General features: G+C 37.9%; 1 protein-coding gene across 2 annotated transcripts in view; it reads left to right on the top strand.

The window, feature by feature from the left end:
- The window catches only part of oplah (5-oxoprolinase, ATP-hydrolysing), a 52,721-nt gene that overhangs the window by 3,830 nt on the left and 33,672 nt on the right, over nt 1-15,219 (top strand). For both annotated transcript variants that reach the window (XR_013787741.1, XM_079476129.1), the window contains exons 2-5: nt 9,723-9,894; nt 9,978-10,169; nt 10,280-10,394; nt 10,864-10,987. Coding sequence is in view for 1 of the 2 variants with exons in the window: in XM_079476129.1 (XP_079332255.1) it covers nt 9,724-9,894; nt 9,978-10,169; nt 10,280-10,394; nt 10,864-10,987 (602 nt within the window). In the remaining variant the exon portion in view is untranslated. The remainder of the gene's footprint in view (nt 1-9,722; nt 9,895-9,977; nt 10,170-10,279; nt 10,395-10,863; nt 10,988-15,219) is intronic.

The following is a 15,219-nucleotide window of genomic DNA, read 5'->3' as shown; positions in this document are numbered from 1 at the left end:
AAGCAATGGCTTTGCGAAATTTTCTTAACAATTGCAGATGCATTTTTCAAGAATGTGTACATCTTTGCATGTCAGATAATGTGGAGGTTTTGTCTCCTTCTCAGCCAAGTGATCTGCTACTCCTCACAGCAGGGGCGCAACTACTCAGTGTTAGGGGGTATGCAGAAACAGGTTTGGCGCCCCCCCTAAATAAAAAAGTGTGCCGGACATCATCATGTATGGGCTTGAAATAATAAAGTTTTTTTTTTAAATTATATCAGACAACTACTGTAAGCCTACCATAATTATATGGTATATGGACACAAATATATAAAAATGTATTCATGGAAATTTCTCTGCCATTTCTTTTTCTTTTTGCCGTATCTAACACGTACCGAAACGTGATACAAGTGTATCGTATCGAACCGAACCCTGAATTTTGTGAACCATTACACCCTTACCTTTTCCATATTAATAATATTAAGAAATTAATCTGTTGGTATCAAGTTGGTATCAAGCTCCCTCTACACTTCCACCTAATGTTAGACCTACCTGTTGCTTTCCCCTGTCTTTCCTGATCCACCATCCTCACACCTGAATAAAATGAACTCGCTGTTAAATATAGCAGCCTAAATAAAATGTTTAAATCAGCCTAGGGATGGCATCAGATAAGACAACTATTATGCAGTAAGGTTGTGCTGCTGTTGAAATTGCATTAACATTTGGGATTTTAAAAAGTACAAATATGACACACACACACATATAGAAAAGTCAATACAGGGTCACATCTCTCTCTGTTTAAAGGTCTGTGCTGATATATATACATACATACATACATACATACACATATAGCACAGATCTTTAAAGAGAGAGAAATGTGGCCCTAATTACAGCTTCCATGTCACCCAGCAGATGTAATGTAGCCTGTATGTCTGACAGCACAGCTGAGCTAACATGAAGCTAATGGTAAAATAAAATCCATGATAAACCAGCCTTATTGCATAAGTAATGTTTTCCAGCTTCTAGTCATTTATTGTGCATGCTACCTTATATTTACCAGTTCTTATTTTACTTTAATAAAATTGCTATACGTCATGCATGGCATTGGTACAATAGGGTTTAACCAAAATCTAAATGTAGATATCAGCAGCAACATTATTTTGCATTAAGTTAGCAAACACTTGCCAGTCAATATTTATATTTGCAAGCCTCCAAGTTTGGTAGCAAATCTATTCATGATTCCACGGTCGGTTGCTCAGCAAGCTCGCTAGCTAACGTTAGTCTGTTAACATGAATATTGTATTTGCAAGAATAGACGTCACATTTTAAATCCTACCTGTTGCCTTTCACCATCCACGTATTTAGCTGCTGTCGCATCCCTTGACAGGCCATCTCCTTTTTCTATCTTTCTTTTTCTATTTTTAGCCCACGAAGGCTTTTTTGGTTTATCCATCTTTTTCAAATTCAAATTTCATCGACAACTCACCAACGTTACTGCGTACTTAACGTAACTCACGGCGCCCCGCCCACTTGCGAGGTTACCCTTCTATGTCTAAATAAATTGTATGATGGAATCTTATGAGGGCACCGGTGCCGCCTAGCCTGTTACTCCTCTTAAATGTATATAACTTTTTATATATACAATAACTTACATAAATTTTATAAAAATGTATATAACTTTTATTATTTCACATTTTTAAACCATCGCGTTGGCGCCCCCCATGGTGCGGCGCCCCTATGCGCCGCATATAGCGCATACCCACTTTTTGCGCCACTGCCTCACAGTGTTCCCACTTAGCGTAATTCTCATGTTGCTTGTATAGTGCAACATCTACTGGTATTTCCCTAAACATAAAAATGTGTTAGGATCTATTTATCTTTTTAAGAAAAGTGACTAAAGTGTCAAATCCATTGCCAGGCCAATTCATTGCCTAGTTGCGGGTTTGTGAGTCTTGCCCTATTTGTGTTTGATCATGTTCTCTTGGTGCTTGACCTATGCATTCTTGTTTTATAAGTGTACTGTATATACTGAGTTTTGCAGTGTGAATAATGTTTTGTTAAAATATTTGGTGTGAAATGCTAAATAAATGCAGCATATGATATTGGTTAACCAGTACACAAAACAGAGTTTTTTCTCACAAAATACTATGTTAAGTAATTATACATTTAATTATTTATATAATAGTATTAAACTGTATTTTCACCATGCTTTTAAGCAAAATAAAAACAGTCAAAAGGAAAGTGTAGCTAAAATGAAATATGGAAAGGGCTACATTTCTTGATGTGACTTTTAGTTTGACAGCGGAAGTTTTGGGTTTACTACACGCAATTACGTGTCCACGCGTCTAACGTCTGTACATGAAATTACGTCTTTAGGCGCAATAACATGTACACGCGTTATAGCGTCTGTACACGTTACGTCTAAAGACGTTTTTGCCAAAATGGCCTTCCATAGACAAGCGACGTGCTTAGTGTAGTAAACTATTTGTCAGATATGGTTTCATTTACGTTGTGGAAGGGGCGGGGCTATCGGATGCTGCTCGAGCAACTCTCTACTGCAGAGTGATAACGCTTAAATCTGATGATTAAAGTCATGCTCAACAAAATATATGAAAACTACATTAAATATACAATGTACACAATGATTTTTATTCACACGCATTGTGCCATGGGATTGACGTCATTTGCGCTTGTCTGAGAACCAGTATACTTCCGGTTCATATAAAACCGTTTAGTATTCCATTTGGGACGATACTACCCTTATAAAATTCAAACACTACGTGTTTGAGTGCATAGTATGTGAACACAGCTCGACTCTCTCAACATTAGGCCACGACTGCCAGTTCTGTACAACTTGATTAGATACGTACACATAATCAGGACATATACAGCGACCTCTAACCCGTTTCACACAGCACGTGAAGCATTGCGTATTTGTCTGGGCGGACATGTTAACAGATGAGAGCAATCACACCGCTCGAGGAGCAGCGGCGCGTAAGCAGCAGTACTATGGAGCGATTTTAGTCTCATTAATTATTCATGCGTAAAACAAGATACACACATGCGTAAACAGTTTCGCATGCATAAAACCTAATTTACGTGCACATAGTATATATTTACATTTACGAAAAGCAATTCACGTGCGTAAAACAAAACCATTTTCTCACAAATAGTTTCTCACAAAGGTCAGTTGTGGCCTAATGGTTAGAGTGTTGGGCTTGTGATCAGAAGGTTGCAGGTTCGAATCTCAGTACCAGCAGGTCATGACTGAAGGGCCCTTGAGCAAGACACCTTACCCCTGATTGCTCTGCAGTAATGTGTCACTGTAAAAAGCTACTTGTAAGTCGCTTTGGATAAAAGCGTCTGCCAAATGAGTAAATGTAAATGTAAATTACGTTTCGCAAACATACAACTGCGCACATAACTTTCGAAAAGTTAAAATGTACGCGTTTGTCTTGTTTTACGAATGTGCAAATCGTCACACACGTGTGAATCGCCTTGGACGTGTGTGTGTGTTTTTTGAGACTCTCCTGGCGACGCAACCCCTTCCACTTGGGTTGTCGTACTCTTTAGCCAATCAGATTCAAGCTTACCATTCAACCAATTACAGGACTCAAGGAAAACGGCTCTGCGCAACTTTGGTGCAGGCGGCACATATTTTGTTTTGTAGGCTTGTCTGTTTTTATGTTTTTAAATGTTGCTTACGTTACCATTACGATGTGTTTATGTGGTTGCCAATCCAAAATAATAGAGTTGTTACATGAACATAGATGATTTTGGTTACATGTGGAATAAAGTTTTTTAATCCACTGCAAATCTTAAATTTCCTCCCATTTTGCGATTCATTACTGTATGGCATGTCTATTTACTTTACCGTGTTTCTATCTGCGGTCAGTAGTATTGTCAAAGACGGTTTGTGTCGTTTTTTTTTATTAAAATCTGATAATACTAGTTAACTTTAAATGTAGTCATTTATTAGTATGGGTCAATATAGGCTAATATATCTATCCATTAGTAAAATAATCCCTTCAATGGCGTTTACAGAAGCCAATAAGGAACATAACACGTATGTCTAACTAGACTATATTAATTTACATGAAGAAAGAACTACAAAGTCAGGGGAAACATTACAGTATTTCAAACTGACTTGACAGAACGCATAGTGAAATGAGACCAGGTGGACAGCAGCGAAGTAAATTGAGTATTGTATTTTATTTAACAGTAAAAAATATAATAAATTGTACCCACAAAGCTGCGCAAGCGTGGAAAAGATCGTAATGTGATTAACGTGCGGTGAGGGTGATGCATCATTTCCGTTCTATTTGAGCCAAACTGCACTAAAGTTGCGCAGAGCCGTTTTCCTTGAGTCCGGCGCCCTCAGCGGGTTGTGATTGGTTGAATGGTAAGCTTGAATCTGATTGGCTAAAGAGTACGACAACCCAAGTGGAAGGGGTTGCGTCGCCAGGAGAGTCTCAAAAAACACACACACACGTCCAAGGCGATTCACACGTGTGTGGCGATTTGCACATTCGTAAAACAAGACAAACGCGTACATTTTAACTTTTCGAAAGTTATGTGCGCAGTTGTATGTTTGCGAAACGTAATTTGTGAGAAAATAGTTTTGTTTTACATACGTGAATTGCTTTTCGTAAATGTAAATATATACTATGTGCACGTAAATTAGGTTTTATGCATGCAAAACTGTTTACGCATGTGTGTATCTTGTTTTATGCATGAATAATTAATGAGACTAAAATCGCTCCATACAGTACAACGTTCATTTCGGTGACGTGTCTATTTTTCAATTAAAGCGACAGTGCATTCTTTACGGAAAAAATCCACATGAATTGACAGGAAAAAGTAACAACCCTAAACCCTAACCCTTAAAAACCCTTCATAGCCACGAATGAGTGTTGGTGTAGTAAATCTACACTTTGCTGGAGAAGCGTTAACAAACGGAAATGAGAACCCCGTGGTTTTAAAAAAAGTTTGCGTTATCAGTCCCCTAAAATGCAGTTTCCCTGTAAACAGACAGCCAAATCGCATAAATAGTTTTGCACTTTCACTTGGAAACGGTCTCGTGTAAACGGCCCCTAAACCTTAAAAAGCATTATGGCTTTTTATTTATAACTTGTTTTTCGTAGCTCTAAAAGAGCATGAAACAAGCGGATATAACAAATAATAGTTATGCAATTTACTTAAAAAAATCTTTTAAGAAGTTCTAGAAGATATTTTCTCATTGATGTATTTAAATAACGTAATGCGACATTGCATTGTTGTACTGTGGAACCCAGGCAGCGCGGTGCACAGTGCACACGCTGCCGGTGTGAAAGGACAATGGGCACGCCCTGCTAATGCTTCTCCCTGTGCACCGCTTCCGCCCCGCCTACCCACTGCTAACGCTTCTCCCTGTTTGCCGCTCCCGCCTACACAAAAACCGCAACTCACCATTTACTAAGACCTAAGCACCGAGGCATGATCTAAGACCAAACAGCAAACATTAAAAACGCTTATTAATAACGAACATGGCAACACTGCAAAAGACCGCTGTGTGATGCAGCCTTCCGAGCATAAACACAACCGCTATGTCGCTATGATTACCAGTTTGTCAATCATCACAAATGCAGGAGTGCGTACTATGTGTGGCTAAAGTCAGCTGCGAAGCAGTGGGCAGGGCTAAAGAAGTAGTAGTTGATATCAGGCTGATGGCCAAATTCTGCTCAGAATCGATCACCGGTGATCAGCGCAAGATGCATGCCAGTTAGAAATGTGTCAGTCACGTCAACCTTGCTCTGATGTGTGCCAAAAAACTCTTGCAGTGGCGAGGCGGCCGGGCCAAAGTCCGCAGGCGCGCGACTGCGTTGATGAAAAGCATGATGGGAAACTACTTGCTGACGACACTGTTTAAAGGGGCCATTAATTAAGACATACCCCGAGCTTTTGTTATATAAGAGGAGGTCGTATTCAAGCGAACATCCTTTAAGTGTCAGAACTGAAAACACCCTTGTTGCTGAAGTGACAAGTGTCATTGACACAAGGCTTAGCGAACGCCTATGGCAAGCGATTTAAGCATATAAACCTTTGGTTTGACTATCCATAAAATATATTTTAGATAGTTTCAATTGTATTTCGATGAGTCATAATTATAATTTCACTAGTCAAATTGATAATTAGAGATTTCTGCAATTAAAATTGTTATTATTCGAGATATCTGTAAATATGTTTTGACTCGTCAAAACTCTATTTGAGATATCTGTAATGACGTCATGGATATCTAAAATTAACGCGTCACACATACACAAAGTATTTAAAGATATCTCGAATTCAGTTTCGACTAGTCACAATTATATTTTAAGATATCTGAATTGTCCCTGCTCCTAGTCAAATCTGCTGTTGTGTGACGTGAGATTTAATCTCCTCAGCTCCTCCCCTACACCAGAGCCAAAGCCAAAAGCGCAATGGCTAATGCTATGACATTGGCTTCATCGGAACACAGCAAAGGAGACAACAGGCTAGTTTTATAAATGGTTGTCAATGGGTTTTGTTAGCTGTTACGCTTTCTCCAGTTGGATGTATTAAAGACCTTTCCGACCTTTTGATTGCAGTCATGTTACAAAGTGGACCAAACAATCTGTAATGTTCAATAAAGATGTTTTTATTTTCATTCTTTTAAATTACTTTTGTATAAAGCAGTTTGAATGACACAAAATGTAAGACCTTTATAATACAATTATTTGACAAAATGGCAGATGACAACAGCTTCCAAGGAAGGATCGGTTAAAAACGCTTAAGGTGGGGCTTAGAAAAAGTGTATTTGCATGCATGCATTTTAGAAATCTATAAAGTGATGAAAGTTGACTAATTAGAATGTTAATTCCAGATATATTGAGATTCTTCCTGTCGCCAAGCTAAATGAAGATCTATCCAAAGAAAGATCTTCCTAGTTAAAAATCAGACTGAGATATTCATAATTAAATTGCAGATATCTTTAAATGAGATATCACTAAGAAGAATTTCAATTTAAGATATCTCTTTAGTTTTTTCGAGTCAAGAATCCAATTCAAGATATCTACAATTAAAAAAAGTAATAAGTTACTTTCAGATATCTGCAAATGTGTTTTTGGATATCTTTAAAAATTATTCATTAAAGATATCTAAAATGTGATTAAGACCAGTTACATATATCTCTAATTATGATTTCTGCTGGTGGTAACTCAGTTAGAGATATCTTGAACTAATTTGTACTAATGATAATTAAATTAAAGATATCTCTAATTGGAATTATGCCTAGTACAAAATGAACTATTGATATTGTTAATTGCAGTTTCTACTAGTCAAAACACATTTGTGGATATCTGAAAATATTTTTCAATGGAAGAATATGACTAGTCCAAACAGCATTGTAGATATCTCAAATGTATATTATGAATAGCCAAAATAACATTATAGATATCTTCATTGCCTGTTATGACTAGTCATAATCACATTGTAGATATACTAATTCCAATTGCGACGACTCAAAATTAGATATCTGCAATTGGAATTTTGACTAGTCAAAACAAAATTATGACTAGAACGGCTTGCCATAAACGCCAGGTCCTGGATGCACCTATATGTCATAGATAGGTTGAACACCGCCTCCACAGAAGAATATTAATGCCTACTTCTCTAGCCCCGCCCACTGGTTCACCAATGACAGGACTGAAGTAACACAAGTGGCGCAGAACCAGATGAGCGAGCAAACAATAAACATGCCATTAAAAAGATCGCTAAATATTGTGCGGAGCCTGGTTGTGGAAGATCACAGTCGCTGCATAACATTCCTTTGGATTCCGACGTTAGGAACACGTGGTAAAGTTTATTTTGAAAGACGTTCTAGCTCTGGATTTGCAGAGAAACTAAAATTAAAAGCAGTGCCGTCCATATTGGATCGGACCGTAATGGCACAGCAATCTTTTGTGAGTAAAACATATTTGTAGTATGCTTCACTGATGCTTAGAGATCGCTTGATATGTCCTGATAATGTGTAACCTAACGTTACATGTCTAACCAAATTCACAGAAGACTCCAACTAAGTTTACTATGCAAACTGCGATCCAATCACAGCAGTGGGCGTTTACTTCCAAGTCTTCAATGCCCATTCAAACAGAGCGTTTGTTAAGCTGGCCTCAAAACCTGGGTAGAAAATAGTCTATAACTTATTGAATTTGATGTTTTCTAATGTAAAAACGATGCAAACTTGATAACTTGACCTCAGACAACAGTATAAAATAATAAAAATGGCCACTCAGGACACCTTAAAATGTCAGCTGATAACTTTTTCCTTAAGTGTTCCATTAATAAGTCCATTAACTGAAGTAGTTTTTCTGATTTATATGTGGAACAAATACGCCTATGTGAAATATATTGTCCTCATAACCGCCTTCATGTAAAAGCAGTGGTTATTCAATTGCAATTGCAAAGCGCTTTTTATTTATTTTTTATTAAAGTATTACAAAACAAGATGGTATACAGTTTAGATTCAAAAACATAAATTTTAAGTAAAAAAAGAAAGACAAAAATTCTAAATTTTCAATCCATCCAAATGAATAAATTCAAAACAAGATATATAATTTATATTATCGAATAAGTAGAACAAAAATCAATCTTTTTATTATTTGCTTTAGACAGCATTTTTGAATATTGTCCCAAATAATTCTTAAATACTATAAATAGGGTGATTAAAATAATTAATTGGTGAATAAAATTCTTAGCCAACAAAAGTTAGTTATTAATATTAATTAAAAAAGTGGTTACACTTCAGTATGGGGGGCAATTCTCACTATTAACTATTATTAGCGTGCCTATTATTGGCATATTGGCTGTTTATTAGTACTAAAACACATATTCTGCATGACCATACTCTACATCCCTAACCCTACCCAATACCCGAACCTAACAACTACCTTACTAACCATTAATAAGTAACAAATGAAGAGTCTACTGATGCCAAAGTCCTAGTTAATGGTTTGTTAATAAGGAGAATTGCCCCCTAAACTGAAGTGTATGAAAAAAATATGACCTCCTTAAGTTTACATATTTCATTTTTTAAGTTAAATTCTAACACATTTGACTTATTTAACCACAGTTATTGCACTTTGTCCAGGAATGAAAGACAAATATGCTCTGTGTTTGGTTAAATGAGTTACAGAATTAATATAGGAACTTTCCAGAAGGATAAATATCACATACAATTTTTAAATGAATTTCTTTGACTTTGGGAATGAACCGGAAACTTTAAATCGGGGTTCTAATATATCTCAGTGCATTATACTATCTTTACTTTCATTTGTTGAAAATCTCAGAATTTTCATGTGTATACACACATCATGTGGACAGATCTGTACACCTTCCAAATGGCTGCCAGGTTAACAGAATAACTTTTATTTCTAGTGTTAGGCACATTTAAAAAAAGTTGTATTTATACTTTTCTATAAAAAATACTTTATTTATGTCTTATTATTTATGATAAATAACTTTTGTTGAAAAATATTTGTTGAGGACAATGTTATCTTGGAAACCATGATTTTGTGCCACATCAGTAAGATGAAACACAAAGAGCTTCTTGCATTTCCATATTTGATTTAAATGAAGCTTCCATTATCATGTCGTGATCCAACCGATGTCTCAAACACATTTCTGACAGAACTACGGCTGTCAATGAGAACATCCCTGACTCTGTATGTGTTGATTGTGTGTCCCAGCATGGCTGAAACTAAAGGCAAGTTGGACTTTGCGATTGATCGTGGAGGAACATTTACCGACGTGTTTGCCCGTTTGCCTGACGGTAGAGAGAGGGTCCTGAAACTCCTTTCACATGACCCACAAAATTACAGAGACGCTCCTACTGAGGGCATCCGCAGAGTCCTGGAGGAGGTGAGAGAAAACACTGCAACACTGACAGGACACAGGAGTCAATGAACTCCTCTGAAATACTGTCTGTCTGATTCACTGAACAGGAAAGTGGGCAGAGCTTTCCTCGTGATCAGCCCTTGGACTCCTCTCTGATTGGCTGGATTCGGATGGGCACCACAGTGGCGACTAATGCGTTGCTAGAGCGGCAGGGAGAAAGAACAGCTTTGGTGGTGACACGTGGATTTCGAGACTTTCTTCATATCGGCACGCAAGCCCGTCCGGACCTGTTTGATCTGGTGATTAACACAGTTTACATCACGGCACTCACATGTGGATGTCATGTGTAAGCAAAGTTCTCATGAAATATGAGTGATGTACATTAATAAAGACTGTCTGTATGTCGTAGGAGGTGTGTATGCCGGAGCTGCTGTATGAGGAGGTGATCGAGGTGGAGGAGAGAGTGATTCTCACACAGGATTCCTGTCAGTTACCCAGAAATCAACCTAAACGCATCGTCACAGGTGAAATTTGTCTGCCTTTACTTGAGCATCAAGTCAAGACATCATCTTGATATTTTGACATGTTCACATTTACCTGACTGATGTTCTATTGTATAAAAAAAACATTTAGTGTAACTCGACTTTTAACAGGCCTCGTTCTTCATTAACACACTGCCGTGTCAGAGAGAAAGAAAGAATCATGTCATGCGTGTGTGTGTGTGTGTGTGTGTGTGTCTGTGTGTGTGTGTATCATAGGGTGTCATAGAACATACCTACTGTAAAATATTTTCATAGTCTATGCCCACTGTATAATATTTTCCTAATATTGTATTCTGTATTTATTCACTGTATATCCTGCACTTTCTAATTGCACTTCTGGTTAGACCTAAACTACATTTCGTTACACTGTACTTGTTTATGTGTAATGACAATAACGTTGAATCTAATCTATGATTTGAGTCATTGCCGTGATGGTTGTGTGTGTCATCAGGCAGTACAGGAGACCGTCTGGAGGTCTGGCGGGATCTTGATCTTCAGCAAGCAGAACGAGATTTGAAGAATTTGTTTTCCAAAGGAATCCGCAGTCTTGCCGTGTTGCTACTACATTCTTACACGTGTGTATAGATCATCATACATAAAACATGAACTACAGCTCACCCTTTTGGCTTAAGTATAAAACAAAAGATCTCATGTTGTTGTGATGGGACTCAAAATCATATGTATGTCAGACAACGGACGATGTTGAGGGTCTTCTGTAGGTTATATCTGGGGCCGGATTCACGAGACTGTTCTTAAGACAAAATAAAAGATTGTTCTTAAGATAAATTATAGGAAGTTCGTAAAAATGTTCGTAATTGTGATTCTCAAATATTTCTTAAAAACATCTCAATGCTTTGTCAATGATTACACTCGCTTGCTCATGTGGTAATTGTATATATTTTAGAGGTGTCCCCGACTATGTTGAATCAGAATTGTCACGTCTTGCCTATAGTTGACTGATAGCTGAATGACACCGTGTCTACATGAGACGCGACCGGCGTGATGCAACACGACAAAAGACATTAGAAACGTGTTAGAACCCATTATAATTTATTATTTTGTCCACACTGGATGCGGCACGATACGACAAACCCATAAAGAACAAGCAGGTTGTCATGTCCGGTGTAGACGTGTGTTTGCCAGCGTGCTCTGGGGACAAAACCAGGTGGTTAAGGGTACAGTGCACAGTGCAGCGCAACATTGATGCACCAAATAACAATCATACATACATTTACCTAATTTGTTTAGAACAAAATATAAATTTATAATAAAAATAAAAAACTAAATAAGCCAGAATCAAGTCACAATGTGCTAAATAAATGTGTTTAGACAAAATGTCTGAAATGCAGGGGAACCTATTTTTAAAATGCAAGCCACACAATAGTCAAATTAATTGACGTTTTCCTTAACGTAACAATGCTGTGCCACCTACTAGACCAGATCTCGACTCAAACTATTTTTAAAACTACTCTACAAATGGGAATACAGCACATTCATTACCAATGAACTACCAATTTTTTATTTATTTATCCTTTAACCAGGAAAAGCCCATTGAGATTAAAAATCTCTTTTGCAAGGGAGACCTGGCCAAGATAGGCAGAAGAATTTACAACACATCATTACATACGTACAAGACACACAAAAAAACATGAAAATAAAACAAATTAAAGCTGCAAGCAGCATTTAGCGGGTTCGAGCACTTTTAAGGCATCTAAGGCAGCTTTGCTTTCATCAAGTAGGCCGAGGACGCTCATCCTAAAACACCCAAGTGGACGATACTCCCAACGCCTGAAAAATTATAGATACGGTCAGCAACGGTTCATAGACACTACGCATGATTACACACATATGCACATATAATACACTTGAGGGGAATTATCTTTTCAGGTTCATTTGGTCACATCCATTTAAGAAATGACCCTGAAGTTGCTGCCATGTGACTGCTGAGTAGCTATTTTGGTTTACATGCAATTAAACTGGGGTACATAATAAAGGTGTGTGTTATGTTTAGCAAAACAGCATCTTACAACCAGCCAGACATGTTCTATATTTCTAGACGTGTAAATATGGAGCAACGTTTAATGTATAGTGCTTTATACCATCAGGTCCATAAATATTGGGACATCGACACAGTTCTAATCTTTTTGACTCTATACAGCACCACAATGGATTTGAAATGAAACGACCAAGATGTGCTTTAACTGCAGACTTTTAGCTTTAATTTGAGGGTATTTACATCCAAATCAGGTGAACGGTGTAGGAATTACAACAGTTTGTATATGTGCCTCCCACTTTTTAAGGGACCAAAAGTAATGGGACAAATTAACAATCATAAATCAAACTTTCACTTTTTAATACTTGGTTGCAAATCCTTTGCAGTCAATTACAGCCTGAAGTCTGGAACGCATAGACATCACCAGACACTGGATTTCATCCCTGGTGATGCTTTGCCAGGCCTCTACTGCAACGGTCTTCAGTTCCTGCTTGTTCTTGGGGCATTTTCCCTTCAGTCTTGTCTTCAACAAGTGAAATGCATGCTCAATCGGATTCAGGTCAGGTGATTGACTTGGCCATTGCATAACATTCCAATTATTTCCCTTAAAAACCTCTTTGGTTGCTTTTCTTAGGATGCTTCAGGTCATTGTCCATCTGCACTGTGAAGCGCCAGTCCAATGAGTTCTGAAGCATATGGGTGAATATGAGCAGATAATATTGCCCAAAAAACTTCTGAATTCATCCTGCTGCTCTTGTCAGCAGTCACATCATCAATAAATACAAGAGAACCAGTTCCATTGGCAGCCATACATGCCCACGCCATGACACTACCACCACAATGCTTCACTGATGAGGTGGTATGCTTTGGATCATGAGCAGTTCCTTTCCTTCTCCCTACTCTTCTCTTCCCATCACTCTGGCACAAGTTGATCTTGGTCTCATCGGTCCATATGATGTTGTTCCAGACCTGTGAAGGCTTTTTTAGATGTTGTTTGGCAAACTCTAATCTGGCCTTCCTGTTTTTGAGGCTCACCAATGGGTTACATCTTGTGGTAAACCCTCTGTATATACCCTGGTGAAGCCTTCTCTTGATTGTTGACTTTGACACACATACACCAACCTCCTGGAGAGTGTTCTTGATCTGGCCAACTGTTATGAAGGGTGTTTTCTTCACCAGGGAAATAATTATTCGGTCATCCACCACAGTTGTTTTCCGTGGTCTTCCGAGTCTTTTGATGTTGCTGAGCTCACCGGTGAGTTCTTTCTTTTTAAGGATGTTCCAAACAGTTGATTTGGTCACACCTAAAGTTTTTGCTATCTCTCTGATGGTTTGTTTTGTTTTTTCAGCCTAATGATAGCTTGCTTCACTGATAGTGACAGCTCTTTGGATGTCATATTGAGAGTTGACAGCAACAGTTTCCAAATGCAAATAGCACACTTGAAATGAACTCTGAATCTTTTATCTGCTCCTTGTAAATGGGAGAATGAGGTAATAACACACACCTGGCCATGGAACAGCTGAGCAGCCAATTGTCCCATTACTTTTGGTCCCTTAAAAAGTGGGAGGCACATATACAAACTGTTGTAATTCCTACACCGTTCACCTGATTTGGATCTAAATACCCTCAAATTAAAGCTAAAAGTCTGCAGTTAAAGCACATCTTGGTCGTTTCATTTCAAATCCATTTTGGTGGTGTATAGAGTCAAAAAGATTAGAATTGTGTCGATGTCCCAATATTTATGGACCTGACTGTATGTCTAACACCTTGTTCCTGTGAGACAGGAAATGTATCCCTTGTCCGATCACCATCATATTTAGCATGCTTGTTTAGTGTAATAAGATGTATGATTGTCCTTAATGGCAAGTCAATTGGATTATTTGTTAAGGAGTAGCGAGCTTTCAGGTACACCGTTCACTTGAATATAATAAAGGACCCTTTAATGGTCACGCAAATGAAAAAGTTAAACATGTTTTTGATAGTTATTGATCTAGAGAGTCCAGAGAATTGTACTGTGGTGGAAATTGTGAAATCGCTTGAAAAAACCTAGGACAAGTTCGCAAAAGCAGCTTCTTAACATCATCACAGATGACTCACAAACTGTTTGATCGACATCAATGGTTCAAGAGCCAAATTTGTTTGGAATTATGAGAGCTTTCATATGATATCGATAGTTTGTGTAAATGTCAAATGTCACGTGATACACAATTGTTAAGGCAACCAAAGATGTGTCAATTTTGCCATTTTTACTATTATAGCGCCACCTAGTGTCCAAGTCAAGTTGTAAGTCATCTCGGAGTGATGTTCTACACATTTGTTCCAAGCCCGATGATGATATCTCTAATAGTGCTCGAGTTATGGGCATTTTAATGTAATAGGCTCCGCCTATTTAAAATGTTTATGCCCCTAAGCAACCGTGAAAGGAAATTTCAACTTTTTTTTGATAATTATTTACATTCACACTCCAGAGATGTCATCTGCATTGGTTTGGATCCGATCGGTCGAAAAACCTAGGACTAGTTCGCGAAAGTAGGTTTTTGACATCGTCGACGATAATTGAGTTCATATTTCTTACAGACCTTCAGGACCATTAGTCGAACAAGCCCAGCAAATGTCGTTTCGATTGAGTTCCATTAACCCGGTCTAATGAGTGCTAAAACTTCATTCGCCGATGACCGCCATGTTTCTTTAGATACGGCACTGTCCTTTTATACAGTCATGGTACATGACACAGAGACACACCATACCAAATAATAAGTCGATTATAGTTGTTAGTAGTTATAGCCCTTTTCGAGTTCATGAATATTATAGCG

This window comes from Barbatula barbatula, assembly GCF_947034865.1.
Source record: "Barbatula barbatula genome assembly, chromosome: 16".
Lineage (NCBI taxonomy): Eukaryota > Metazoa > Chordata > Actinopteri > Cypriniformes > Nemacheilidae > Barbatula > Barbatula barbatula.
This window is presented reverse-complemented; position numbering and strand designations above follow the sequence as displayed.